The sequence below is a fragment of the Wyeomyia smithii genome, chromosome 2 (genome assembly GCF_029784165.1).
Source record: "Wyeomyia smithii strain HCP4-BCI-WySm-NY-G18 chromosome 2, ASM2978416v1, whole genome shotgun sequence".
Taxonomy (NCBI): Eukaryota; Metazoa; Arthropoda; class Insecta; order Diptera; family Culicidae; genus Wyeomyia; species Wyeomyia smithii.
The window spans coordinates 106,760,498-106,786,933 of record NC_073695.1 but is presented as its reverse complement, the minus strand read 5'-3'; the positions used below and the strand labels follow the sequence as shown (position 1 = coordinate 106,786,933).

The 26,436-nt window shown below is 39.2% G+C and overlaps 2 protein-coding genes across 2 annotated transcripts; one reads left to right on the top strand and one right to left on the bottom strand.

The window, feature by feature from the left end:
* The first annotated feature begins 9,719 nt into the window (after positions 1–9,719).
* LOC129723694 (carboxypeptidase B-like) lies at positions 9,720–20,017 on the top strand. The gene is made up of 3 exons (XM_055678056.1): positions 9,720–10,202; positions 10,277–10,536; positions 19,338–20,017. The coding sequence occupies exons 1-3, from the start codon at positions 9,834–9,836 to the stop codon at positions 19,663–19,665; spliced, it is 957 nt and encodes a 318-aa protein (XP_055534031.1). The 5' UTR covers positions 9,720–9,833; the 3' UTR covers positions 19,666–20,017.
* LOC129723693 (nuclear valosin-containing protein-like) lies at positions 19,688–24,258 on the bottom strand. The gene is made up of 7 exons (XM_055678055.1): positions 24,083–24,258; positions 23,377–23,812; positions 22,780–23,318; positions 22,201–22,703; positions 20,937–22,137; positions 20,295–20,873; positions 19,688–20,234 (listed from the first exon to the last, which is right to left on the bottom strand). Exons 1-7 carry the CDS (start codon positions 24,143–24,145, stop codon positions 20,181–20,183), a joined length of 3,375 nt encoding a protein of 1,124 aa, XP_055534030.1. The 5' UTR covers positions 24,146–24,258; the 3' UTR covers positions 19,688–20,180.
* Positions 24,259–26,436: the final 2,178 nt, after the last annotated feature.

The window sequence follows — 26,436 nt, the reverse complement described above, 5'->3', positions numbered from 1 at the left end:
GCAAAAAAAAAATGAAATTAAAATAAAACCTTAACCTAATCTTACACCTATTTTACTGACTATAAAGTAAACCCACCAACATTGGACGAGGTGAAGAATGCTTGCAAAGAGCTAAAGACCCACAAAGCCGCTGCGAAGGACGGCTTACCGGCCGAACTTTTCAAAGTTGGGCGCGAGCGGCTGCAGGGCCGGCGGTTCATGTGGGTAGTGTGGGTAGTGTGGGTAGTACTACCCATTCGGAAAATGTCTCTGTGGGTACTTACCCACACGGAATTATCCCCCTCCATTGCTTACTACCCACTCGGGAAAATAATGTGACGCCGGTCCTGAGCGGCTGTGTAGTGAAATTCACCAGATTATCCTAAGGGTATGGTCTGAGGAACAACTACCTACAGACTGGTTGGAAGGACTCATATACCCTATCTACAAGAAGGGACATAGGCTCGACTGTAGTAATTATAGAGGCATAACCCTCCTCAATTCCGCTTACAAAATTCTCTCCCGTATCCTGTTCCAGCGACTGAGGCCGTTGCAGGAAGCCTTTGTTGGAGAATACCAATGCGGTTTTCGAGTGGGGTGATCTACAACGGACCAGATGTTCACCTGGAGACAGATTCTCGACAAGTTTCGAGAACACAACTTGCAGACGCATCATCTGTTCATAGACTTTAAGGCGGCGTACGACACGCAACGAGCTTTGGCGAATAATGCTAAAACATGGTTTCCCAACAAAACTAATTAAACTGTTACGTGCGACGCTTGACGGTTCCACATCATGAACTTGTCAGTGTTAAAATTTTTGTCTGTGGACTGTCCACATAAGCACTGATGATGGTTGCATGTAGCAGCCGAAATACGTATCTGCGGACGGTATTCGATTAGAGGGTATTCGATTTTTTTTGGAGTAGAATTAAATGGAAACATAACCTATTCTCAATATGGAATCAATTTGTTTTCACTCACTAGAGAACACAGTAGGGTTGGTGAGCCAGTTATGGCAAGTGCACCAGTTATGGCTATATTGCATAAGCGCAATGGTACCAGTTATGGCAAACTTCATAAGCCATAACTGTTTCATGCCATAACTGGTACATTTTTTTGGTATTGCCAAAACTGATACTCCTCCAAAGCTTGTCCACAATACGATTCCGATGCTGCGGGATGCTGCATTTTTGTAGAACATTTCGACTTTCTAAAAGGTCGTTTTCAGGTTGCCCAAACGTGATTTATGAAAAAATGACTTTTTCAAGCTACAAAACCACTCTTTTGCACTTTTCTCAAATCTGTTCGATTCCTAAATTTTTCCATATATTTTTTTTATTTTTGTGGGGTTGTTTTTGAATATTTTGCATGGTTTGGTTCAGCATCGTATTCAATTATTTGACTCACAGAGCCCATTGAACATCACAAAAAAGTGATTTTTTCTCATAATTTTTAGATAAAACCCTTCAAAACACATAGGGTAGGGAACGGCTTAAGCAGTAGCGCCTATTTTAATCAGTCGAAGAAAACAGGCCTCAAACTCCTGCATTTTGATCAATATCGACAATTTCAATGATGGAAACGAAAACTTTGATTGTCTAGCTGTCTTGCGAATATAAGAAATACCGTTAATCACAAAGAAATCTGTGAACAATTGCAATTGAAACAAATCGACCTATATTGCAGCCATTCAGGAGCCACTTCGGGTGCTGAAAAAAAAACGCCTGCAAAACAGACGGAAACTGCTTAAAATAGGTTCGGGGTGATTAGAATAGTGTCCATCGATTGGTAACTTTGATTGATGATTGCTAAAGTTTGCTAACTTAGTTTTACAATCTGAAAACAAGTTCTGACAGAGAAAACGATAGAGAACAGATTGATATACTACTGATTGAGTTTCATTCAACACACTTCGAGTATTTCGTCTAAATACACAGGCGGTTTCTAAAGCTGCTTAGAATATGTTCCCTACCCTATCAAAAATTTTTTTGATCAAGAACTGAAATTTTTACTGCAAAGTGGGATTCAGGACGAAAATTTAGATGAAAAAAGATCCTTGATATCTTATCGGGGGCTGAGATATTTTCGTTTTTACATGTGATGGAAAACTATGCATTTTTTCAAAGCTCAATATCTCCATTGCACAATACACTAAGGTCACTTTTTACGCGGCTTTTTTACGGATTCCGGAATTTCACGGTTTTTTTTACGAGGATTCCGGAATTTACGCGGTTTTTTTAGGCGGATTCCGGAATTTACGCGTTTTTTCACGCGGATTTCGGAATTTACGCGGTATTTTTTTGCGCGGATTTCGGTTCCTCTCCACCCGGATTGCAGAATGAACGCAGGTTTTTTTTATGCGGATTCCGGAATTTACGCGGTTTTTTTTAAGCGGATTCCGGAATTTACGCGATTTTTTTACGTGGCATATATCCCCCGCGTAAAAAGCGACTTTAGTGTATTTTATTTTGCCGTTTGTGCGTATAATTTCCTAAATAGTGATTCAAATGTTGATTATAGCCATAAGGTATGTTCGGAGAAGTGTCAGGATATTCAAAAATGCATCTTTTAATGTAGATAGATGGGTGATCAATCCACCAATGAGTGAGATAAAAAATTGACTCTTTAATCAAAATGAGATAGACGCAAAGTCTCTTCGACAAAGTTATAGGTTATCTTAAATAAGAAACTTTATCGAAGACATCATGTTTTTATCTCGTACATATTACGAGCAACATTGAGTTTTCTGTTAGTAGGCAACAAAAATCATAATTTTCGTTCTAACTTTTTTCGCAGATTTTTCCGAATTTTTAAACTTTCTACTAAGTTATCAGTCATCAAAAAGTGCATTTGTTTTCTGAACATAATTATTTTTCATCTTCCAAAACAAAACAGTTATCTTCTTCTTCTATATCTATAAATGCGAATGTCTGTCTGTTCCCTATAGACTCAAAAACTACTGGACCGAATACCTTGAAAATTTGTTCATAGGGGTTTGCGAGCACGGGGAGTAATCCTAAAATATTAGTTTTGTTCTATCTCATAAGCGTAGGCAAAGGGGGGTGAATTTGTGTTTCATGAACGAGAAAACTTCCTCTACGATAACCGTGCAAACTTATATACAGATGTTTTTGAGTCTGAGATGTATTCTTGCGTCATTACTGGCCGACGACTTTATTGTTTCTCAGAGGCGTTGTAAGGATGAGAGGGCGGAGGGGGTTAACATGTCAACCTTTGATGATTTTGAAACTGCTGGACCCATCAGTATTAAATTCGGTATGTAGAATCTACAGTAGATGATATATTTCATGAATTTGAATTTTACTCATTCCATAAGCGTGGCAAGGGAGGGGGAGCTAATATTTGTTATTTGAAAACACCTAAACACATAAATTGATCACCGTTCCAATTTGTATAAGTGATGTATGTCTCTATAACATTGATTTTCCTGTATCTCAGTGGCGTAGTAAGGAGGAGGGTGTATCTATGTCTATAAACGCGAATGTCTGTCTGTTCCCCATAGACTCAAAAACTACTGAACCGATTACCGTGAAAATTTGAACATAAGGGTTTTCGAGTACGGGGAGTAACTTTAAAATATTAGTTTCCCTCTATCTCATAAGAGCAGGCAAGGAGGAGTCAATTTGTACTCTGTAAACATGCAAACGTTTTCTACAATAACCGTGCAACTTAAAACACAGAGATTTTTTGATATGAAGCGTATTTCTGTGGTGTTGCTGTGTCATTTGAGAGATTTCTGTATTTCATTCGCATAGTAAGGGGGGAGGGGTGATGATATCACCGTTTAACGATTTTAAAACCACTGAGCCGATCATCATTAAATTCGATGTTTGGAAGCTACAGTGGGTGGTATATTTCAACGACTTTAAATTTAATGTATTTCATAAGCGTAACAAGGGGGCGGGGGGTAAACTCTTCAAAACCTCACTTGATTACCGTGTCAATATGTATAAGTGAATTTTCAAGAAAGTATCTATGACATAGACTTTTCTGTTTGTTCTCAGTGGCGTAGTCAAGAGGGTAGGGGTATTTCGAACTGCACTATATGCAAAATATTGAGAAATTTATCATGAAAATTTATATACAGGTGTTTCTGAGTATGATGCGTGGTATTCACATTACTCTGTCATTTAAGAGGGGAAGAAAGTGGATAAATGTTGTCAATCTTTATTAATTTTGAAACCGCCTCATCGAATATCATATAATTCGGTACACATAAGTCATATAGCAGCGTATTTGTTTCAATTAATTTAAATTTTATTTTCTCATCAGCGTGGTCAGGGAGGAGGGTAGCAATAGCGAATTTGGTATTTGTATAGTCCTAAATCAAACACGATCATCGTATCATTCTGTATTCTTGAGATCTCAAATAAAGGGTAAACGCTGTGATATTGATTTTTTGTATCTTAGTGGCGCAGCTAAATCATTATTCCTATCATCATTTCAATTTATTCCTATCATTATTTTAATTTAATTGTGAGAGTTTTTAAGGCTCAAAAGTGTTATCATAACATTGAACACTGGAAAAAAATGAACCAAAATACCCACTTATTACAAGCCGCTGGGCTGGCCTAAAATATAGCCATTTTTGTAAAATTGACCAATTAATCGATTGGTGATACAGTGATCACCCGATTATATCTCACCCTGTTGATTTTTGGCGTGATAAAATAGGGAAAGTGATAAAATCGGGAAATTTTTCAAATTTTATTTTTTTTTATTGAAGATGTTAAATCAATAACTAAATACGTGAAATTACGATTTTAATTTTTTTTGGAAAATTTATCTGTACAAACATATGAAAAAAGCTACAGTTGTTTTTCACAAATCGATATATCTGAATAATGACTAAAGATAGAGAAAAGTTGTCAAGGGATGAATTTGAGAAAACTGTTTAAGCTTTAAAAAAAATATTTAAAAAATTGATTTTGAGATCCTGTACTGAAAAAAAAATTTTAAAAACAAAAAGTGACTATAAAAAATCGATCATCACTATTTTTTTAAAACATTTTTTTAGATAGATAATTCAGTTGCCTGAAACTTTTCTTAACAAACCTTACAAAATAAAAAATCTAAAAAAAATCGATGTAAAGTTGCAAATAAATTACAATTAAGTTTTTTTATTGTTCATGTTTTTGTTTGAATAGGTAAAATGAATTGCTTGCTTTTTTGTAGCGCAGTACCATAGGCAAAATATTAGATGTTCTCACAACACTAACCTCACTCACCCCCACTTTGCCGAAGACAGCATGCTGATATCTCTCACATATTGCAACCAGAAAAATCTTAAAATGTAAATAACGATTTTCAATGCCTTCTCACAGAAAACTTGATGTTGCTTGCAATATCTAAGAGATAGGAACATGATGTCTTCTGTAAAGTTTCTTGTTTTGAGATCACCTAATACTTTGCCTAAGACACCAAGCGTCTTTCTTTATCTAATGAAAAAGTAAATATTCTATCTCACTTTTAGGAGAATTGATCTTCCAGCTTTCTACATGACATTCAAAAGATGCGTTTTCAAATTTTTTGAAACTTCTCCGAACATATTATACGGTTAAAATAAACATTTGTAACACTAATCAATTATTCGCACGATAACAGCAAAATGTAACATTGTGCATCGGTTGAATTTTTAATGTAAACTGCATCCAGAATGACACACAGAATTATGAAAAATATCTTAAATATTGAGGCGTAATAGAAAATCAGTTCACCCTGACATGTTTTTAATGAAATGTTTTATGATGATAAAATCGGGTGAAAAATGTGATAAAATCGGGGGCAGATAAAATCGGGGGCAGATAAAATCGGGTACAGATATAATCGGGTGATTACTGTATTCTCATTCTGTGCAGGGCACGGGAAAAGATCTATATTTCCGAAAATACGCAAATATAGGGTGAAAAAAGGCAAAATCGATTATTTCCCCTGCACAAAATAATACCACCACCAATCGATTTGTTGGCCAATTTTAAATGAGAAATACTATATTTCAGGCTGCCAGTTTAGCGGCGATTAATTGGTGCCAACAACCTGGAATATAGATTTTTTATGTAGAATAGGTCAACAAGTCGATTTGTGATGGTTTTATTCTGTGCAGGGCACGGGAAATGCTCTTTTTTGCCCCTGTTTTGCGGTTTTTTGCGGAGAGCTCTGAATCCGAGGTTATATCTAGAGACCGGAAATCAACCTAAGATGTCAAGATGATGTTCTCCGGTTAAATATTTCTTAAACCAGAATAGCACCAAGACCGGGGATCAAATCCAGACGATATTTTGAAATCCAATACGGCGACTTCCGGTTCCAGAAAATAATCAAATATCATCCATTATGGTTATTTTTGGAACCAAAATGATATTCAGGCCGAAAATCGACTCCATTTGAAATCCAGGATGACGATCTCCGGTTTCCAGAAAACTTGCCCAATATGACCAAATATCACCTAATATGGGTATTTTTGGAATCGACATTATGCCCAGAGACCTGAGATCAACTCTAGATAGCATTTTGAAATCCAAGATGGCGACTTCCAGTTTCCGAAAATGACCAAATATCACCCAATATGGGCATTTTTGTAATCGAGATGATGTACATAGGCCAAAAATCGTCCCCAGATGCCATTTTGAAATTCGAAGTGGCAATATCCGGTTGCTTGAAAACAGCCAATATAGTTATTCGAGAACCAAGATGATGCCCGGAGACCGTAAATCAAATCCAGACGCTATTTAGAAACACAATGGCGACATCCGGTATTTTTGGAATCAAAATAATAGCCAGCAGCCGAAGATCGACTGCAAAACCATACACAGACGACTTCCGGTTTCCGAAAAACAACCAATAATGACCGAACAGCACCAAATATGGGTATTTCTGCAATCGAAATGATGCCAAGAGACCTGTAATCAACTCAAGACGCTGTTTTGAAAACCAAGATGGTGACTTCCGGTTTACAGATATGACCAAATACTACCTAAAATTGGTATTTTTGTAATCGAAATGATGCACATAGGCCAAAAATTGACCCCTGACGACATTTTCATTCCGAAGTGGCAACTTAAATTGCAACATCGAGTTGTTGAAATTGCAATGTCGAGTTGTTGGTAAACAGCCAAAAATGGTCATTCCGGAATCGTTATGATACCCAGAGATCAGAAATCAGATCCAGGCATCATTTTAAAATCCAAAATGGCGATATCCGCTTTCCGAAAATGAGCGAAAATCACCCAATATGGTTGTTTTTGAGACTCAAATGATACCCAGAGGTCGGAAATCGACCCCAGACGCCAAATCCAAAATGATGATTTCCACTTTCTGGAAAACAACCAAAACTGATTGGTGAAAGTTATATTGATACAAGATAGTCCATTGTATATCGATACAAGATATTCCATCGTAATCTTATCGACTATAATTCAAAGAATTTGTGAAAAACGCCGAATTCTAAGTGGCAACTTCAGATTGCTGGAAATCAGCCGAAAACAGTCATTCCAGAATCGAGATGATAACCGGAGACCATAAACCAAATCCAATACCATTTTGAAATCCAAGATTGTGATTTCCGGTTGAAAGAATACAACCAAAATGGCGAAGTACCAGTCATTATGAAATAACGAGAGGATGAAAAATTTCCATTCAATTCTACTATCAAAGTTGATAGTATAATTTAATGGAAATATTTCATTCTTGTGATATTTGATATCATTCTACTAATACGCTCAAAATGATATTTTCAAAAAATCTGCCAATTTGGTTATTTCCGGAATCAAAATAATGTTCAGAGTCCAAAAATCGGTCCCATTTCTTAAATCCAAGGTATTTAAGGAACAGCCAGGTATGGCCAAATACCACCTAATATAAATATTTCCAAAACCAGGAAGATATCCAGAGGCCGGAAATCGACTCCAGATGTATTTTTAATTTTTTCAGGGACACTACACAATTTTTAGAGAGTTATTTTATTAGTTTTTGGAGTGAGAATTTTACTTTGAGCTTATTCTTAGCGATCATGCTCGAATGCCATAATGCGAGCAATGTAACAAATAGCATGATGTTTAGGTAGTTAACAACATGGATGGATACCTTTTTCATTTGTTAAACACATACACTTTTCAATTTTTTTGAACCGAAATAACAAATTTCTATTTGCTTACGTTTACGTTTGGTTGAAGTTTAGGACAATACCTCAGCTAATTTGTATGAACAAAAAAAATACTTCAGCTATTCCTAGCCAAAATAATAAACTTAGTAACGTCATGTTTCTAACATTTCTGACTATTGCTATTTTCCCGAATGTATTCGTTAGAGTTTTAATAGAAATTAGAACATTGGAGAAAAATGATTCATTAATACATAGTTTTGGACAGAATATATACAGCCTTATAGATATAACATGGTAATGTTAATATTTGTTCGAAATTATGTCATTTGAAAGATATGCGGTTGTCGTCGTAAACTTAATGGCGCAGCAACGCGGGCCGGGTATCAGCTAGTTTAACATATTTGTTGAAATGCAGTGTTTTCCATCACATAGAAAAATGCCAATATCTCAGCCCCCCGATAAGATACCAAGTATCTTTTTTCATGTAAATTTTCGTCGTAAATCTCGCTTTGTAATGAAAATTTCAGTTCTTGATCGATTTTTTTCTTATTTGTGTTTTGAAGGGTTTTATCTAAAAATTATTAGGAAAATTAATTTTTTGGTGATGATTAATGGGCTCTGGGAGTCAAAAAACTGAATTCAATGCTGAACTGAGCCAAGCAAAATATTCAAAAACAACCCCACAAAAATAAAAAAATATATTAAAAAAAATTAGGAATCGAACAGATTTGATAAAAGTGCAAAAGAGTGGTAATGTAGCTTGAAAAAGTCATTGTTTCATAAATCACGTTTGGGCAACCAGAAAACAATTTTTTAGAAAGTCGAATTGTTCCACAAAAATGCTATAAATAACATTATCTTTCAATTTAGGGCTGAGCACCTTGACTTTTTCAGCATCGATTTTTTTGGGACACCCTACTGTTGACGCTTCGCGACACAGCGACTATGACTGGTTAAAGGTTTCACTTGAACAATCAACCAAGCAGCTCCATAGCTAAAGCGGCACTGGAGTCTATTTGTAGCAGAGCTGATTTATGGCAAAAAAAAATCAAATAAAATTTGCTGCGGAGACCGAACAAAACAAATAAATAAAGAAATAATAAACTCCGTACACTACTATACGAAGGCAATTAACCTCTCAAATCTGCCACCTTTAACATTACAAGTTCCTTCCATTCTTCACAGAACGATTAGAGTAGAGAAAGTTATCAAAAAAAACAACCTTAGTGGAAACTTGAATAAATTTATCAAGTAACTAATTTTTCTATTATCAGAGATCAATTTAAATAAGGACTCATTAATTTTCTATTCAAAAGTTATGCAACGTATGTACCTAACACAGAACCATACATTATGCTAGAGTAATAGCAGATCTGTAAATGATTCAACGTTTGATTCGGTGATTCAACTAATAAATTTTATCACCAAAAAATCGTCCTATGAATGATAAAACACACCGTCTAACTGTTTATATTGAACTTGTCTCCAACAGCAAGCAAAAGCTCTCTTCTTCAGTCAAAGACTCTAGCTGTTATTACTAGAAGGATTACGGCTCGTGCCATTTCCCTCTCTACCCTCAGTAGGCTAGCGACACTCAACGGGACAATACGGTTACTGCATTTTTGAACTTTTAATAGCTATTTAGTTTAGTTTAGTCTGTAGAAACGGTTTGTCAACCAAAAAACGTACCTAGCATGACCGCTGTTTGCTCAAAAGTTTTCAAACCATTATGAACCATGAGCATGCTCCATTTTTCGACCACTACCCTAGTCACGAGGAAGTGAACCAGTATCTCGCAAAACTGGTGCAAAATTATGCAAATAAAATCGAAATTTTCTCCAGTGCCCTTTCGTTCGAGGGTCGAGAAATATTGACCGTTCGAATCAGCCCCGATGTCAGGCGCAAAAAATTCAACCGTTTGAACATCCTGATAGACGCAGGAATTCACGCTCGGGAATGGATAACAATAATCGTTGCTTTGTACGTAGTTCATCAGCTGGTCGAACGGGATGCCATCAACATAAGACTGTTGCGGAACTTCGATTGGATAATTTTACCTATTCTAAATCCCGATGGATACGAGTATAGTCTAGAGCATGTAGTGTACAGCTTCCAGCGTGCATAGCGTTGGTGGATAACCTTTAGAGAATCTAACGAAACGTTTGATTACAGAACAAGATGTGGCGAAAGACACGGCGACCCTTGGGTAAAGATCGTTGCGTGGGAGTAGATTGCAATCGAAATTTTAATGTATCGTGGGGAATCGGAACGGCCCAGTTTTGTTCATTCGTGTACAGAGGAGAAAGGCCATTCTCGGAGCAGGAAACCAGAAACGTACGAACCATCTTTCAAAAGTTGCGACCAAACTGTAAATTTTACCTGTCATTGCATTCACATGCCAAAGCTATCCTTTATCCGCGAGCGTATTCAAGGTATGTATAGCAATTTGCAATTGTTTTTTTTTTATTTCTGCAATATTTTTTTTGTAATCATCGCAATGGGCAAAAATATAGAATTACAACTGTTCATGCGCGACCGTTTTTTTTTTTTTTCAATGTTATTCACTGTAAATGTTTTCAAATTAATTTGCAAATTATTTTTAGTATGTTGCGTTCCCGAAGCTCTTCTAGAAACCGCTTTCGTTAGTTAAATAGTGTTAATATTACTATATTTTCAACTCCAAAACACACAATTGAGTCACAAAACATTTTTCGAAAAAGTAATCGCATACTAGTGCCATGTGGTTTTTATCATTTTGGAGTTGAATAGCAGACTTACTTTACTATCGAATAAAAACACAAAAAAGCTATTTTATTCCAAAAAGTCAGAAAAATCATGAGGTCAAATTGTCCCATTTTGAAAATTATCACATATCCGTCCCAACAAATGTTTTTTTTAAGCATAGCTATTTTTTTTTTCTTCAATCCATATGAAAAATATTTGGTGTTGTTTTCAACCAAAGATAACTAGAACAAGATACCTAACTTTCATATTTTTCATACATTTTGATCACGACCGATTTCCGACGGTTAGTGCTGCCATCTGATGACTTAAATTTTCATAAAATTGTGAATATAAGCAAAACCGAATTATCGTGCATGGTTCGTCATCGATTGTTAAGCTGTTCAAGGTTGTATATGAAAAAGGTGTAGCAGTTTGGTCAGTTCGACGCTTAAGATAACATGCAGATTAATGATATTTTCATTTTTGCACTTAATGCTATTGTCTCCCAGGTGGTCTCGAGGTACGATGCTGGCCTAACAAGCCAGTCGTCGTAAGTTCGAGTCTCGAGTCGGGAGAGACTGTTAGTGTCAGTAGGATCGTAGCGCTAGCCCCGCAATTGTCCTGTACACTAAACAGTTGGCTGCGAAGTCTGTGTATAACAAACAGACGGCCAAGTTCCGAATCGGAATGTAGCACCAAGGCTTTGCTTTACTATTGCCATATTTTTTGCACTTCAAAGTACGAAAGAAAAGTGTGAAATTGATGGTCAGAATGGGGGTTTATATTGAGGGGTTATATTTGTTTTCGTGTCCAATTCTGCCAAAACTTAATGTTTGATATGTCGCAAGCCAGGTTTCAAAACCATTGTGCATATGGTCAGGATTACCGGGGCACCCGATTTTTGCTTTATTAACCTCGGCAAGAGTGGAAAACTTGGCTGTAGAGCGTGCTCATAGCGGTTATCAGGAAGTTCTGGTACGTTTAGTTGTAAATGATGCGCCAATAATTCTTGATTCTTCCGGAAAGTTTAATGTTTGAGAACTAAACATTCGTACACATTATAATCATTTTTCGAATGGCAGCACCGTAAGTCGTCCTCATAAATACTGAGAAAATTGTTTCACCTTTCAGCAGTCATGTCTTGGCCTTGTCGTCAGTTGATTTTGACGTTAAGTATACATCCCCAGCTGGTCTCGAGGTACGATGCTGGCCTAACAAGCCAGTCGTCGTAGGTTCGAGTCTTGGCTCGGGAGAGACTGTTAGTGTCAGTAGGATCGTAGCGCTAGCCCCGCAATTGTCCTGTACACTTAACGGTTGGCTGCGAAGTCTGTGTATAGTAAACGGAAGGTCAAGTTCCGAATCGGAATGTAGCACCAAGGCTTTGCTTTGCTATACATCATATTAACAGTGTATAAATTAGTTCGACTTTTGCTCACGCGCAGCGACAATCTTGTCCGATGAATTTTGCAAGAGTCAGGTATCTTGTTCTAGTCATCTTTGTTTCAACGCTATTTATTATTAAGAATCTTCATTCAATCAATTAATATAAGGTTTTTTTTCAACGAAATCAATACAAGTTCATTTGCCAGTATTTCGAATGTGGTAATTATAGGAATGCATTTTGCTTGGGTCATTTGAAGAGATGTACAGTCGGACTCGTTTGCTAAGCAAGCCCGTTCTCGAGCGTAGCTCCGTTGACCGGCAACGTCAAGTTCCCGAAGCTCCAGGGGCAGAGCCGGATTTAAGGGGGGCCCCGGGCCCCCACATTTTTGGGGCCCTCACAAAACGAGAAAAAGTTCTTTTCTCTATCAAAAATGAGATTCAATCAAAAGTTCAATTTACAGTAAGAAAATTTGAACAGACCATTTCAATCTGAAACTTTCCTTCAGTGTTATTTTTTCGCGAGCGCCAATATCACAACCACATCCATAAGATTTCACCTTCGATTCTCTTGAAATGACACACATTAACACACCATTTGAATCGAACCAGCGCGCATGGGAAATCAAGCAGGAAAGAAGATAATCCACAAGTTTTTTTAATACATTGCTGTTGATTCCGAAAATAAGTTTACCTATCCGAATCAGGGATACTAGATTTGCGTTGCAAAATGCAGATTTTCAGAGTCCGTGAGCAGATTTTATTGACTTGCAGAAGTGTGTAGGGGTAAACAGGGTAAGACCGCCCTGCGGGGTAAGACCGCCCACTGTAGTTTTACTACCAAGTCATAAAATAATTGAAAAATTTCTTTAACGTGTCTATCACAGTATAATTACATAACATTTTGCACGTTTTTCTGTTTTGATAGTGCGCGAACGGTCGCAGAAATAATCAAAAACAACCTTTCAGCTGGCAACCAGTCAATGCGCTATTGTTTTGCGGCAACGGGACTTAAGGTTTTTCAGTCTAAAAATCTATTGTTTTGTTCGTGAATATACGTTTAATCGCTTGCCTGAATCTATCTTCTTTCGGGAATATCGAAGGCCGTGAGTAATCTTGTAATTTTGACTACTTTTTCGGTCAAATATGAAAATGTTCCACTGGGGGTAAAGTCGCCCACTATACAAGGGATAAAACCGCCACGTATCCAACTGCTTGTTGTTTTACTTCAAGACCCAAATGCCTCGACACTACAAAGGGAATATTTACAGGATCAGTAAAGCAACTTCAAGCCACATAAGACATCGATGTTAATCGACCATTTTCGATTTGGTTGAAGCTTTTCTAGTAATATATTTTAACAAGACTTATTTTTGAAAAAAGTAAACCTGTGTGAAAATGGTGTTAATGAACCAAAATAATTTTAGAGCCATGACGGTTTGTTTGATTGGTATGACGTCTCCGGCAGAATTGAAAATAGTAGTTTTTTACTTCCGAAAAAAATACACACTCTAAAAAAATTTAAAGAAAAGATATAAAAATAGAATTAAAAATATATTTTTTTCAAATTTATTTGAAAAAATATGTTTTTGCCTGTAAAATCTACAAAAGGTAAGCTAAAATTTTATGGTTGTTGGATCATGGAGTAATAGAAATATTAATTGCTAAATTTTTGTGAAGAATTTTTTTTTGGACGGTTTGTTTGGTGTATAGAGTCGTTGATAATTTTGTTCTTCAAAAAAAAACATAGAAAATTGAAAATATAAATAAACGAAAGAATAATTATTAGTATTTTTCTATACATAATAAGTCTTCAAAAGAATCATACAGACAGGTTTAATGAGTTTTAGTTTTTAGCTTAAAGATAGGTATATTATGAATTCAATATCTTGAAAAACCCCCAATTCTGAAAAATCTATTTATTTTGAAAACCAAAAAAGTTACCTAAACATTGATCTGAACTTGAATAATCAGAAAACAAAATAAGTTGAAACTTAGAAATTTTTTTTTTCAGATTTTTTACAGTGTATATTTTATTTAAAAAGAAAAAAAAATACCATCCACAACTTTGTCAGAGACACTATACCGATAAAATCAACCGTTTCGGCCCTAAAAATATTGTTTATCCTCAAAAAATGGTGGGTGATCTTACCCCGCTGGTGGGCGGGCTTACCCCGCATGAAAAAGATCTGCACATTTTCAATGAATTTTTAAAAATTGAAAAAAAAAACTGGAAAATAAACAAAAATATTTCAGTTCTTATTTTTTAAATGCGGGTATTGAATAGAAGAACCTCTTAGCGAAGAAAAAATGAAATTGCAGCCGCAACTTTTTTTTTCTATAAACAGAATTGCTTAAGGGGGCGGTCTTACCCCGCTTACCCCTAGTTTTTTCCTAGGTTCTTATATTTGCGCAGTCTTTCTCAAATTGTGTGCAAATTTTTGCTTGCGGATCGCATTTTTTTCGAATTGCGGTAGGTTTTTATTTTTCAGATATCAAGAAAAAAAATCCGGATTTCGAGCAGTTGCATACATTTATTTATTTGAGCCTAATGATCTCGAACGCAACTGGAGAAAGGTCTTTATCGAAGATGAAACTGATTGAAAATAGGTTGCGTACGACTATGAAGAGTGAAAGGCTGTCAAACTTAGCATTGTTAAGTTGAGAGTACAATATTCTGAAGGAGCTGAATGTTGATTATTCAATCAATAAGTTCTCTGCAAAAAAAAAAACTCGTAAGAAAAAATTCTAGCAAATTTTTGGTAACTTTTCAATGAGAAATAAGTGTTTTTAACTCGTACGATAAAAAAACGGGTTTGTTTTATACTGGGGCCCCCACTGTAAACTGGGCCCCGGGCCCCCACAATCGTAAATCCGGCTCTGTCCAGGGGTGATATTACGCATCTCGTTTCGAGTAACTCGAACAAAAATAAATGATCACTGATGGGCGCTATGTTTCATTTTTTTGTATACATATTTTCGACTTTGTAGGTTAGATCAAGGGGCTTGTGTGGCTGTCAAACTCCATACAATTTTCATCTGCCACTCTAGTGTCAGCGATTCTGGTACCCACTTTTTGATTGGTTTGCCCTAAAACAACTGGAATAGAGTTGACGTCCCACATTTGGGTTGTTTAGCTACTCACGGATTTCTGATTTTTCTATATCAGGTGAAAGAGTATAATTTTTTGAGCAAAACGCGATTTTTTAAAATATTCTATCGTTGTCCTTCGATTTTCAAACGGAAATTAAAACATCGCTCCAAATCGCTACAATGACAGTTGGTATATGGGCGAACTGTCATTGTAGCGACTTCGAGCTGTCTTAATTCGTGATTTAAAAATTGAAGAACAACGATTGAATATTTTTGAAAATCACGTTTTTCTGTTTTCTAAGCCCTTTCAAATGACATAAAAAATCTATATAGCTAAAAAACTTGACTGAGACTCGAATAAATATTCTTTTAATTGGGAAAAACGAAAGCTCAACGTTTGTTTTCAGTACAATGTGCACTTTCAGATAGTTATTGTAAGCATTTAAAACAAATATTGACGCCGTGATGAGTTTGGTATTGATAAGCAAAATTTTGTAATTTGGTTGGTTAACGGCTAGGCAATGCTTACCAGCAGTCACCCGTACTAGTTGGCATAAAATAGACCCCAGTGTGTTCCATAGCATAATGCCCAGCAACTCCTATCCCTATCTCCACGTGATACGAGCAACCAAGGGAAGATCGGTGAACCGGTGGGAACTTGGTCGTATGCTGACAGGGAAGGGGGAGCTGTTCTCCTTGGAGAGCAGCTTACCTAAGCGTCTGTTCTCCAGGTTAGGGGCGGCTCAAACAGCGACTGATCCGGAGCGGGTGGCTGAACTATGAAATGCGGTGTCTCGCCAGCTACACCCAAGACGGCTGCCCCGTTGCAAGGCTAGGCATCGCAGCCCTAGTAAGACAGCATGCTGAAATAAACATACTACGAACAATCCAGAGAATGATACGAATCGGAACAATCGGTATAGACCTAGGCAAACGAAAAAGGACAACGATTGGAAACTTGGCACTTGGAATGTTTGGACTCAGCTCGAACCGGCACGCACGAGTATCTTGGTCAGAAAGCGACGGAAGGCAAAAGTGGAGGTAGCAGCTATACAAGAGGTGCGTTGGCCTAAAACCGGAGAACTTAAATTCCGGGCGGTTGATCCGACCGCGGGTACTTCTTTAAAGTACCACATCTACTACAGTGACGGCGACAGAGCGGAACGGGGCGTCGGTTTCGTGCTACTCGGAAACCAAATGAAGCGTGTCTTTAGGTGGAGGCCTATTAATGACTGTCTATGCGTATTGAGGATCAAGGGTAGATTCTTCGCGCCGACAAACGATTAAACCGATGACGTGAAGGAGGAGTTCTATGAGCTCCTTGAGAAAACGTATGGAGAGTGCCCACAACACGATATAAAGATCGTCATCGGAGATACGAATGCACAAGTCAGACGAAAGGAGTTCTTTCGTCTCGTTATTGGTAGGGAAAGCCTTCACTCTAACACCAACGACAACGGCTTTAGGTTAGTGAACTTCGCCGCGGCTAGAGAAATGGCCATCCGTAGTACCCATTTTACACGTCTGAACATTCGGAAGCACACCTGGGGACACCCCATCTGCTCCTAGATCGACCTCATGCTGATCGACGGCCGGCACTTTTTAGACGTCATAGATCTGCGGTCCTTTCGAGAGCTATCGACTCGGATTACTATTCGCGCCCGGTTGTCCAACGTATTTAAATCGAGGTCGGCGAGGAAGATACGTCTAGACATCCAGAAGTTATCAGCGAAAGGAGTTGCTGCAGAGTATACTCGAAAAGTTGATAGATGGATCGATGAACCAACTGGAGTGGACCTGAACGAGCAGTGGAAGCACATCCATGATGCAGTCAGCGAAACAGCTCGAGAAGTGTTAGGTATGACAACGGGAATCACGCGTGGTGGGTGGTTGGATACTGAGTGTCTAGAGGTGACGGAAGAGAAGAACCGGCCCTACGCCAACACGTTAGTAGCAGCTAATCGTGTGACGCGTCACATGCGGAAGAAATACCGGGAGGCAAGAGCTGCCGAAAAGAGGCTTCACCGCCGTAAGAAACGTGAGCACTACGATCGCGTCCTCGCGGAGGCAGAGAATTGTTTCACCAGGCGTGACACGAGGAACTTCTATGGACGATCAACGGAATCAGGAACCGGACCGAGCCAATACCTGCCATGTGTAATGACATGGAGGGAAACCTAATCACCGATAAATCGCAGGTGGCCAGGCGTTGTAAGCAACATTTTGAAGTGGTATTGAACGGTGAGGAAGGTAGGAGAGTCGTCGAGGACAACAGGATAGAAATTGGGGAGGACGGATCCACCAACATTGGACGAGGTGAAGAATGCTTGCAAAGAGCTAAAGAACCACAAAGCCGCTGGGAAGGACGGCTTACTGGCCGAACTTTTCAAAGTCGGGAGCGAGCGGCTGTGTAGTGTAATTCACCTGATTATGCTAAGGGTATGGTCTGAGGAACAACTACCTACGGACTGGTTGGCCCTACGTACAAGAAAAGACATAGACTCGAATTAGTAATTATCGAGGCATAACCATCCTCAATTTCGCTTACAAAATACCTTGCTGTATCCTGTTCCAGCGACTGAGGCCGTTGCAGGAAGCCTTTGTTGGAGAATACCAATGCAATTTTCGAGTAGGGCGAACAGATGTTTACCTTGAGACAGATCCTCGACAAGTTTCGAGAACACAACTTGCAGACACATCATATGCACCCCGCTCGAGAACGGGGTTCATTGACTATAAGGCGGCGTACGATACAGTGAAACGCAACGAGCTGTGGCAAATAATGCTAGAACATGGTTTCCCAATAAAACTAATTAAACTGTTACGTGCGACGTTTGACGGTTTCACATTATGCGTCAGAACAGCGGGAGAATTTTCGGACGCGTTTGTGACGTTAGATGGTCTGAAGCAAGGTAACGAGCTCTCGAACTTGCTGTTCAACATTGCTTTGGAAGGTGCAATACGAAGGGCTGGTGTGCAGAAGAGCGGCACCATCATCACAAAGTGTCATATGCTTCTGGGCTTCGCGGACAACATTGATATAATTGGTGTTAATCGTAGAACAGTTGAGTAGGCCTTTACGGCTCTCAAAAGGGAAGCTGCGAGAATTGGACTCACCATTAACACTGCCAAAACGAAGTTCATGGTGACTGGCAGAGAGCGCGGTAGCGTAGATGGATGGGAATACTTTCGAAGTGGTCGACGAATTTGTTTATCTTGGTACTCTCGTGACATGTGACAACGAGGTGAAGAGACGGATTGCGGCAGCGAATTACGGATTTCGTATAATAAACCTGATGCCAAGGAATCGTCAGATGATGTCGAAGATCACCGATCGGGGATCCTGATGAAAAGCTTCAGAGTGATTGACAGTTTGATCCTAGAAACGTTAGATGGACAGGTCCATGAACGCAACACGTCCTACGTCAAATCGAAGATGAAACTCGACGTGAACCACTATTGAGCTCATACCGGAACCAGAGAAGGCCAGAACAGAATCAGAATCAGATAACGGCCAAACAAAAGTCAAGACACGCGACTGAATTTTTCATTGGTTCAACTACTGTTATACCAAAATTGGTCAATCGAGAAAAGAAATTCTCGACTCATCTTGAGTAATAATTATCGCTATATTTTTTTAGTTCGCTTGGCTTGGCTTGACTTATACTACATATCAATAGTTGCCTACGTAATGATTGATCCGCGCTGGTAGTGATCGTCCATTCCCATTATACAAGTTTGAGTGACTCAATACTTTTTAAATGATCAATAACAGCGCCGACCACGTCCTTGCAATCAGATATATGATATATGTTAGACTGACCTTTGCTGTTTGGAGACCGTGTATACTTTCCACAAAGATCACAGGAAGGTTTTTTTGTTAGTAGAGAAGGGTAAACGTTGGATCAGGATTCACCGTGATAAATGGTACGATTATATGGGTAGAATCGCCCATTTATCGATTGCGTGAGCGAGTTTTACTAGTTCTAAAAAAAAACAGAAACAATTGTTTAATTTGAATTTTTTTTCACCGCAGAACTCTTCCGCAAAACTGGAAACAACAACACGACCTGGCCCGAGCCGGCGCGGACGCCATTTTCAGTGCATGCGGGATAAAATATTGCTGCAGTAGCGCGTCTGCCTTTCTGAACAACGTCGTCGGTGGATCCAGTATCGACTACGCACACGACATCGAAAAGGTCCCGTTTGCTCTGGTTATGGAAATCGCCAGCAAAGAATTCCATCCGCCAACCGCAAGCATCGCACGTATTTGCGAGGAAAGCTGGATTGGAATCCAAGCGATGGTAATGCAGCTAGCAGTCAGTCCGAGAATTTCTTTCACTCGCAGTAAAACGGCGATTTAGAATGATATAGTAAAACAAAACATTCTGCTACATACTTTTACATCCTGTATTTCAGTTTTGTTAGATATCTAGTTTACTCTTCTATCAGAATGTATACAGAATACAAAAAATTATCGGTCAAAGATACAAACACCGAATCATAGACGCTTGTGGTCGAAATTATCTATAGAAAACTAAATCTTATGTAATGGAAACAAAACGGTATTTCTGTTAAACCAACACATTTGTCGAATTGAATAAAGATCCTGTAAAAGCGCCATACTGCATCCTGAAGCTTTAGGTTCGTTCGCGTGCTTAGCATTATAGAAACAGAAACGAAACCTAATTCCGTGAAGAGTACTAGAATCGTACGCTGTGTAACCTTGCATCAAATGTTTTGTTTGTTAAAGAATTAATTGTATTTGTTTGTTTGTTTTTATCCACTACGTGTAGTAATGTTTGTGTCAGTATTTTGATTCTTAATTCCTAAAATGCTAAATCATGTTCTTACGCGAAATAAACTGAGTTCAAACAGTTTATTGTGTTGGTGCTCCGTATTTTATCTTCAATCGTTCGTAGTGTTTCTTGTCCTAAAATTGAAAAAAATGTAGTTAGTTGATTGCGCAAAGTTTCTAATTTCAAAAACATACTTCTTCATTGACAGATGCTTTGATACCTCGTATCGCTGCCTGGAAATGGGCTAATGTGACGCTGAGTTGCTCTACGCAATCGGTTTCCGACCGGGTTTCCTCACTACTACAGTCAGCTATCGAATCCTTAAGTGTTTGTAGCGAAGCCTGTCTCACAAGACCGGCCAGGTCAGCGCCGGTGTATCCGGCCGTTAACCGTGCGATAACATTCAGATCGACATCATCGGCTAGTGGAGGTTGAGTGCGATTCTTGGTTAACGCTCGTAGAATATCAACTCGATCCGCTTCGGCAGGTAGTCCAACATACAGAATTTTATCGAGTCTTCCTGGACGTAGAACAGCAGGATCAACGATGTCTGGCCGATTGGTGGCTGCCATAAGAAACACACCCTTCCGTTCTTCAATGCCATCCATTTCCGTGAGGAGTTGATTAACTACACGCATTCCTGAACCGCCTTCTGCATTGTCTGAACGTTTGGGACACAACGAGTCGAACTCGTCGAAGAAGATAACGCATGGCGCAGAGTTGCGGGCCCGCTGAAAACACTGACGAACAGCCCGTTCTGACTCACCGACGTACTAAACGAAAAATGCTTAGTTTACTGAGTGGTTATTAGAAGTAAAAACAAAAACACGACTTACCATATTTAACAATTCTGGTCCCTTGACGGATATAAAATTAATACCAGCTTCATTGGCGACAGCTTTCGCTAGCAGCGTTTTACCACAACCAGGTGGACCACAAAGCAATACTCCCGATGGGGAACTTAGTCCCAGCAGCTTCAACCGATGTGGGAACTTGACTGGTGCTAATATAGCTAGCTTCAACTCTTCGCGAATATCACCAAGAGAGCCAATGTCGTCCCATGTAACATCAGGAACCGTGATGAAACCTTCCCGCTTGGCCGAAGGCTGTACTGATTTCAAAGACTGTAGAAAGTCTTCTCTCTCAATATGTAGACTTTCGAGCTCTTCATCGGGCAAAGGATTAGAATGGTCCAGCAGAAGGTTCAGTAATTTATCCAGTGACAAAATGTTAGATGGCAAATTCAAACTCGTTTCCGATAGTACATTTTCCTCTAATTCCTGCTCCATCTGTTCAAAAGCAAGTTCATCCTCCGTCTTGGTTTGCTCTTCCTGAGTAAGTTTCTCTTCAGCCACACTGGTTTCAGCCGGGACCTTTTCAACCACTTGGGGCGTTATTTTTTCCTCTGTTGTTTCCACTTTATCACCGGAAGTACTGCTGTCCGCAACCATTTCTACATCAGCATCAAGATCTGCATTTTTAGTGATTTCTTCGATCTTCTCGCCATTGGCATCGCCATCATGCTTAGCCGGAGCAACCGTAGCTTCACTATCATCCATTTTTTCACCTTCAACAGGCTTAGCCTCTGCAGAATCTGGCGTAGCTACTGCTTCGACTGTTTTGTTCTGCTCGTCGTCTTTTTTTTCTTCGGTGGTCACTTCTGCATCCTTTACTGCCTCGTCCGTCTTCTCCGCTGCCTTATCAGTCGGCTCGCCATCTTCAGGTTGCTTCTCAACAGCTGCAGTGGAAGGCGGTACATCATCCTTGTCGTCATCTATATTAACTACTTCTTCGACATCATCTTCCAAGGCCACAACATCATCCGTCGAGACATTACCGTTCAAATTTTCACTCTTTTTGGATGCCAATTGGGATGCAGCTTCATCAACATCCATAATTGCAACATCGTCGTCATCTTCTTCCTTTCTCAATGTTCCAGTGGCAGCTTCCAGTAGTTTCTTGCGACGAAGAACTTCGAGTTCCACCTGTTTTTTAGCCTCAGCAATCAGTTGTTGCCGCTCACGTTCCGTTAACATTCTAAAATAAAAAAAAAACAAAGGTCAATTACTCACAAAACACATTACTCTATGGGTGATTTACCTTTTGATAGCCGTTGTAGCCGCTCTGGTAGCCAAAGCCAACAGATCAGCGCCAACATACCCGGGAGTGAGTTTAGCCAGCTCGTCAAAATCAATGGACTGCTCAATCTTCAAATTGCGACAAATAATCTTCAAAATGTGCGCTCGCGCTTCTCGATCCGGAATGCCGAGAGATATCTCCTGATCAAACCGTCCAACACGTCGTAATGCTGGATCTAGCGCATCTGGACGATTGGTTGCCCCAATGACTAGCACACCATCGCCACCCTCCAACTTTGATAGACTATCCAAACTACTCAGCAATTGGGCAACAATACGTCGTTCCATATCCTTCTGAGCATTGATGCGATTTGCCGAGATTGCATCGATTTCATCGATGAACAGCACACACGGCGAAAGGATTGCGGCCTGCTCAAATACCTCCCTGATTCGTTCCTCCGATTCACCAGAAACACCGGCCACCAACTCCGTAGCGGGTATCTCAATGAGACCTATTTTAAGTTGCTAAAATAGTAACATTTTAGTGTATAAAGAGAAACTGCTAACGAATACTAAAGACTCGGCCTTGTTTGAAACTTACTCCGGCAATAGCCTGCGCTAGTAAAGTTTTTCCAGATCCTGGCGGTCCGTGCAGTAAAAATCCACGTGGTGCCGGCAGGCCGATATGACGGTAAACCTCCGGATGCTTAACGTGCAGAAGTAACTCACAAAGATCACGCAGTATACGGTCCATCCCACCAACATCTTCAAAGTTGGTATCGACAAACCGAGCGCACACTTCTTTCTTAAAGCGCTTTGAACGCTGAGTTCCAGGCGGTCCTAATTCGGGCTTGCCACTTGAAGCTTTACCGTTTTGTGACCCAGCAGATCGTACTTGAGGCACCTGCAGAACCGGTTGCTGAGGCTGAAGCAACGGATTCGAACTGTTGCTTATTTCAGAATTTTGAGCCTGTTCCAACCGCCGACGCTTAGCTTGCTGTGCCGAAACAGGATCAAGCGGTTGCTTACGAGGGCCGTTAGTACTGCCGTTGCTAGAATCTACCGCTTCATCTCCCGAACGTGGTTTTTCAGCACGAATCACTTTCGTGACAGTTATATGCTTGTTAGAAGCAATTTGAGCTGTAAAATATGATGATTTACTTTTTTTGTCAAGATTTACAAACCGTTTTCTACTTACTTTCAATCAATTTCATTCGGTCGCAAGTGGTGGAAACAGCTTTGTCCTTATCACGAGAGTTCCCACCCTGATCGTCCTCGTCACTACTGATATCGATGGCTTCGCCATCATTTCCGCCACCTCCCGAGGGCGCAGCTCCGGGGATTGGTTTGGTTTTATTGTTCATGTACATGTTAGTGAGGGCATCATTCATGTGGTTCGCATTGCTGCCGCCACCTTCCTCCATCACTTCCAAGTCCGAATTAGCATCGTCTTCGTTCTCACTGGAGGGATTACTGTCTAAGCCGTAACTATGCAAAACCGTTTTATACGCCTGTTCTACCAGCATCCGGAATGGAACAGCTTTTCTTCTATTGTACTCCCGATAACGCTCCTGCAACTCACGGGCCATGACCCCCACGTCCACGTAAGTTTGATGAACATTTTCCTCCAAATACTAAAAGTAAACAATACGAAAACGGATGTTGAAAACAGATGTTTTAATTTAACGCTTCGATGAAACGAAATATTTGAAACCACTACAACGCTAGTGTATTCAAAGGTAAAGTTGGACCATTCCAAGATATCTACATCCAAGATCCTAAGAGAAGCCAATAAAAGAAACAGTGCTTTCTAACCTCAAAACAAAAACAGACTCCATTTTGGTTCCCCAGACAATCAACCAGAACAGCGAAAAAACTATACGATTCGATAAAACCATACAAACCTGCTTCACACGGGGAATGATCATCGGATCGTATAATCCTCCAGTGGGTTTTTTCTGTAACATCACTGCTGACTTTTGAAACTACACCGAAACAACTCAAACAGGAAAAACTTTTCACAAGGCAGCGTCGTTGATTCTGTAGCAACGATTGAAAAATCTTCCGCGAACAAATTTGAGGGACCATCCATTAATGATGTCACGCGTTTAGGGGGAGGAGGGGGTTTTAATTATTTTGACATATTGTGACATATGGGGAAGGGGGGGTTAGCTTGAGTGTGACATCACATTTAAACTAAAAAAAAATAAATAAATAAAATCACATACCTAGTCACAGAGTTCAACTCAGAACTATTTATGATATTTGCATCATTCATTTATAGTTCTACGATCCTTTTTTTGCTTAAGATTTGCTTTAGATAAAATAAATGACAATTTTTTCACGTTGAAAAGCATAATGTTCATTAATTCTGTTTTACAGTGCATGCTCGTTTATGAATGACAGCGCAATTTCATTATTTTTTAGTGTTTCTCAATCCAATCCATTCTAATATTGTGACAAAACGTAAATAAAAATGCTTGGCTATTGTAACATGTGGAGAAGATTTGGATTGCGAATTGATTGAAGAAGAGGAACTAAATATTGATGGTCTTTCAAAAATCAGCAATGATGCTGCAGTTATTGTCTCGGCTTTCTATGTCGTCGATATGCGGCTCCATCAACAGCATTTAAACGCCTTTTCTAATTATCTTCTATAATCTTCTTTTCCTTTTATTTTTAGTTTTCAGTAAAATCGTTCCTATTAAGAAAAAAATGCATTCCTAACAAATTTCTTGATTTTCAATCAATTATTACCAAAAAAGGGGGAGGTTTAAAAACGTGACGTAATTGAGGGTGGGGGGGCAAGGAAGTTGTGACAGTTTGTGACAAGGAGGAGGGGGGGAGTTAACTTTTTCCAAATTTTGCGTGACATCATTAATGAATCGTCCCTGACACCGTTCCTTATCGGACACTGCCTATTGCGTGTGTATTCGGGCAACTCAACTCACAACTACTAACATAGGGATCTCTCTTACCGGCTGTCAAAAAAGGGGGTAACTCACCAAAGAAAATTGAACACAGGTCAAAGTATTTTGAAGTTAAAAGGTATGATCGACCGTACAGTATTTCATTATTGCTGATTGCATCTGAAAAGCGAATTACAGACAACTTGCAAGTAAAATGCAGATAACGTGCACGCCAGATTGATCGTATACCAGTCAACTAGAGCGAACGCGACAGAATGCCTTCGTTAATCGTATCTATACAGTCTATCGCGTTCACTTTCGTATGCTGGTATACGATAAATCTGACGTACAAGTTGTTTGCATTTTGCTTGCAAGTTGTCTGTAATTCGCGTTTCAGTGAAAATTTGCAATAACACCAATGAAATAGTTTCGCCAAGCCATTCAATTTTCTATGGAAACTATTTTTTGCTCCCTTTACAATATATACATCATGACCCTATAGACCCTATATATAATCATACCTTCTAACTTCAAAATACTTTGAACACAGGTAACATAAGGGATCATTCAAATAATACATAACGCGCTCAGGGGTTGAGGGGTATTCAGCGAAGCGTTACATTGCGTGTGGCAAACATGTGAAATTGCGTTACGCGGGGGTGGGTGGGTATTGAAAATTGTCAAATTCCGCGTTATGTAATATTTGAATGATTCCTAAAGCCAAAGAGAAAATTGTAGAGCAACATGTCGAAAGGGTCTATCTACTTTCATCGATTTTCTTGATTGACTTTTCATTTGTTTAATAGTTCAGCAAAAGTAATTATTCCCAACGTGGTTTTTATTCAAAAAGCTGGATTAGATTCTCCGCTATCAAATGGTGTAAAGGACATATCATGAAACGTGTTTAATTAGCCGTGGCGGTTGAAAGAAACCGATCGATCAAAAAATCGATCAAAGCAGGTAGATCCTTTTGACATGTTGCTCTACAAATGGCACACAGAGCTTTCTGACAGCTCAGTCACGCACACTCAATGCGGGTTGTTTGCCTCATAAATGACTCTTGCTCAACTCTACCGGGGTTAAGAAAATCGAAATATATAGGCATTTTTGAGTTGCTCGGCACTATTGGTTTACTATCCGCAAACCAATCACACAACCCGCGCAGGAATAAATTAACTTTCATGTCAGCGAAAGGAAATAAAAATTTCGCAGTCAATGCAGGTATTTTGACAGCACTTTGTTGGCCTCATTTTCCATCCGACTTGCACGGTGTAAAGTGCACCAATACATGCAAATTGGATTGAAAAGGTCTATGGCTTGAAATAAAACGGACAATAGAGCTTGCTACG

Excerpts from the sequence above, each read along its gene's own strand:
- LOC129723694 (XM_055678056.1), top strand. The coding sequence starts at position 9,834 with ATGAACCATGAGCATGCTCCATTTTTCGACCACTACCCTAGTCACGAG. Across the intron at positions 10,203-10,276 it reads ACGAGTATAGTCTAGAGCAT|AACAAGATGTGGCGAAAGAC; the intron begins GTAGTGTACAGC and ends GTTTGATTACAG. Across the intron at positions 10,537-19,337 it reads TATCCGCGAGCGTATTCAAG|AACTCTTCCGCAAAACTGGA; the intron begins GTATGTATAGCA and ends TTTTCACCGCAG.
- LOC129723693 (XM_055678055.1), bottom strand. The coding sequence starts at position 24,145 with ATGTTACAGAAAAAACCCACTGGAGGATTATACGATCCGATGATCATT. Across the intron at positions 23,813-24,082 it reads TCATTCCCCGTGTGAAGCAG|TATTTGGAGGAAAATGTTCA; the intron begins GTTTGTATGGTT and ends GTTTACTTTTAG. Across the intron at positions 22,704-22,779 it reads TAGCGCAGGCTATTGCCGGA|CAACTTAAAATAGGTCTCAT; the intron begins GTAAGTTTCAAA and ends TTACTATTTTAG.